The sequence below is a fragment of the Ostrea edulis genome, chromosome 1 (genome assembly GCF_947568905.1).
Source record: "Ostrea edulis chromosome 1, xbOstEdul1.1, whole genome shotgun sequence".
Classification (NCBI taxonomy): Eukaryota; Metazoa; Mollusca; class Bivalvia; order Ostreida; family Ostreidae; genus Ostrea; species Ostrea edulis.
This window is the reverse complement of record NC_079164.1, coordinates 25,902,150-25,904,864: the sequence shown is the minus strand read 5'-3', so window position 1 is coordinate 25,904,864 and position 2,715 is coordinate 25,902,150. Positions and strand designations below refer to the sequence as shown.

The 2,715-nt window shown below is 32.1% G+C and overlaps 1 protein-coding gene across 1 annotated transcript; it reads right to left on the bottom strand.

The window, feature by feature from the left end:
- Positions 1-450: 450 nt before the first annotated feature.
- Positions 451-1,916, bottom strand: LOC130055208 (uncharacterized). Its single transcript, XM_056139170.1, has 3 exons — positions 1,818-1,916; positions 1,038-1,087; positions 451-886 (listed from the first exon to the last, which is right to left on the bottom strand). The coding sequence occupies exons 1-3, from the start codon at positions 1,895-1,897 to the stop codon at positions 576-578; spliced, it is 441 nt and encodes a 146-aa protein (XP_055995145.1). The 5' UTR covers positions 1,898-1,916; the 3' UTR covers positions 451-575.
- Positions 1,917-2,715: the final 799 nt, after the last annotated feature.

The following is a 2,715-nucleotide window of genomic DNA, read 5'->3' as shown; positions in this document are numbered from 1 at the left end:
ACACACTTGAATTAATTATCTCTTTAATTGAATTGATGCTCTCTTTAAAAGAATCATGGCGCACATTAATTCCATACATAAAATCGTTGAAAGTAATTTAAATATATCCTCAATGAAACTAACGAGATCGTCAAATGATTTATATCAAGCTCCAAATTAAATTCTGCGAGCAATAATTCCACAGTAATTGATTTGATTTGATACCCGTATCAATTCAATTATTCAGCGCGATTGATGTTATCTTCAAATAATTAAAGATATCTTCGAATTATTTGGGTTTATATTAACATGGCGCGCGCGTGTTGTTTTTTATATAACATTCTGCCCTATATAGGAGCTGATTTTACATTTTTACTTGCCACAACCAGGGATTATGGGATGTACATGTACATTGTATGCATCTGTGTGTCTACTCGCCGTCCACTTCTTATTTGTATATATTTGTAAATATTTTGTATTTATAACCGATGAGTTGTATAGAGAATCTGAATTAAATTATGCTGACTCTAAATCCCAAACCTCGTAATGTACAACCCAATTTTTTTCGTAGAAACAAGTGAATTGTACTTGAAATATCACGAAACGTTACGTATTACTGAGAAAAGTGGCGTATGTAAATAGCATTTAAATTCACCTTCAGGAGAGTTTGACGTTTGGGAATATTTAGACTTTGGTGCAGTTGTACTGAGAGAATCCTTTGATGTTACTTGTACGTATTTGTACGTAGTTATCCCCGCGATGTCTTCCGTTCTGTTCTCCACACAGCCGTACCGTCTATCACAAACTTCTCCTTCTGTACAGTTACACACAAAATAACATTTCTCTCCGTAATAGCCGGCTGAACATGGCTCTGAACAATTTGCACCAAATGTACCGACTTCACACGCTGAAAAGGTTGAAATGAAAACATCAAAACGAGGCAGGAATAAAAGTGGTACTATATGACGTTTTATTGCATAGAAATCAGTATCTCATATACAGTCTGTACATTATTTGTGTTAAGAATTCAAACATTCTACTAAGTAGTAATGACGTACGTTCACAACTCTTTTTTTCTGTAGCTCTGCAATTGCTCTTACAGCCTGGCCTAAAATATAATTCATCATTACATGTACATAGATGTAAGCGTTAAGAAAGTATATAGCTATTAAAGGACACATCTCATGTTTTCAAAGTATATAAAATTACATGCATTTTGTCTTCCTATATACACTTAGCTTTGAACAGATTAACAGTTACCGAAATGCCAGTAATATAATTCCTTTTTTCTACGATGTGTCCACAATTCAATGAACTATGAAGATATGCATATATATATATATATATATATATATATATATATATATATATATATACATGTATATAGATAGATAGATAGATATATAGATAAATAGATAGATAGATAGATAGATAGATGCATTAACATATCCTTTGATATACATGTATGGACGTATCCAATGAAACGATGCTCAGTACTGTTACAGTTCTTTTGTCCAAGTAAATACTCCTAGAATAAGACTCTTTCAACCGCCCACAAAAATACACCCGATAAGAGCCCTACAGCCATCCCCACATAAAATTACATACGGTAATTCCCAGGGAAATACATCAAAAGAGTCTCTCAGGGTATAAATCTAAATACAACAGATTAATTTTAAGTTATCTGTCAGCCTCTATAGAAGAGTACATTAGATAAAAATTTATCAAGGATGCTACACATAAGACTACGGGGCACCTCTCTAACACAAAAGTGTTATTGTTACCTGCAAGACATTGACAAATTGACTACTGTCAAAGTACAAAAAGAGAAATCTTACCAATTCTGATCAGGACAATCGTCCGTACTTTCAGTACATATTGTAAAGAAACTGATTAGTATCAAATAAGTGGTAATCATCTTTCAATCGGGTCATCAAGTATTGTGATGCTTGTCGCATTTGATATCACGTTTATCAATTTTCAAATACATTATGAAATACTTTCTCTATGTGTGATGTACATCAATCTTGTTTAACATGTATACGAATCGAAGGCTATTTTTGTCCCTGTTGAGGGGGATTGGATAACCTACATGTGCTTTTCTTTGTATCTTCGTCTCATATTAGATTTTCGGGATGAAAGGTTTCCGCATTTTATTTTTCATATTGAAACGAGGAAATTGATAATTATTGGCCATAAAACGTGTCCATCTCCAAGGACTGGTGTATTTCTACTATAAATGATATTTATATGGTAGGCGTTCAAATCCGTGGTTACCATACACGGGTTAAGAGAGGTGCACAGAAAACCTTTAATGTTTAAAAAGGATATCTTACAAGCTCACACATAATTGCACCCAAACATGATGAACTCTGTCATTTGAAGGACTTTGAATTAATCATGTTGGGAAACAATATACAAAGATATATTGGATGTAAATATATACATATACATGTAGACTTCAAATATGATATCAAATGCCTTTCATATATGGGACACTAAATTAACATGAACTCTAATTGAAGATATCTTTAATTATTCAAATAATTAATGATATTATGAAATTTAATAATCGAATTTAATGGAATTGTTGATAGAATTAATTATTCTGCTGAATTAACATTAATTATTCTGTTGAATTGATACGCGCTATGAATGAATTGTTGCTCTCTTCTAGTGAACTGATTATATCAACAATTCAATTCATATGTGTTATAATTTAATTGAAGAGAACAA

What these genes read in the sequence shown, in the direction of transcription:
- LOC130055208 (XM_056139170.1), bottom strand. Translation starts at nt 1,897, where the DNA reads ATGATTACCACTTATTTGATACTAATCAGTTTCTTTACAATATGTACT. An exon ending in GATTGTCCTGATCAGAATTG is followed by an intron (nt 1,088 to 1,817) that starts GTAAGATTTCTC and finishes ATTATATTTTAG; the next exon opens with GCCAGGCTGTAAGAGCAATT. An exon ending in AGAAAAAAAGAGTTGTGAAC is followed by an intron (nt 887 to 1,037) that starts GTACGTCATTAC and finishes CAACCTTTTCAG; the next exon opens with CGTGTGAAGTCGGTACATTT.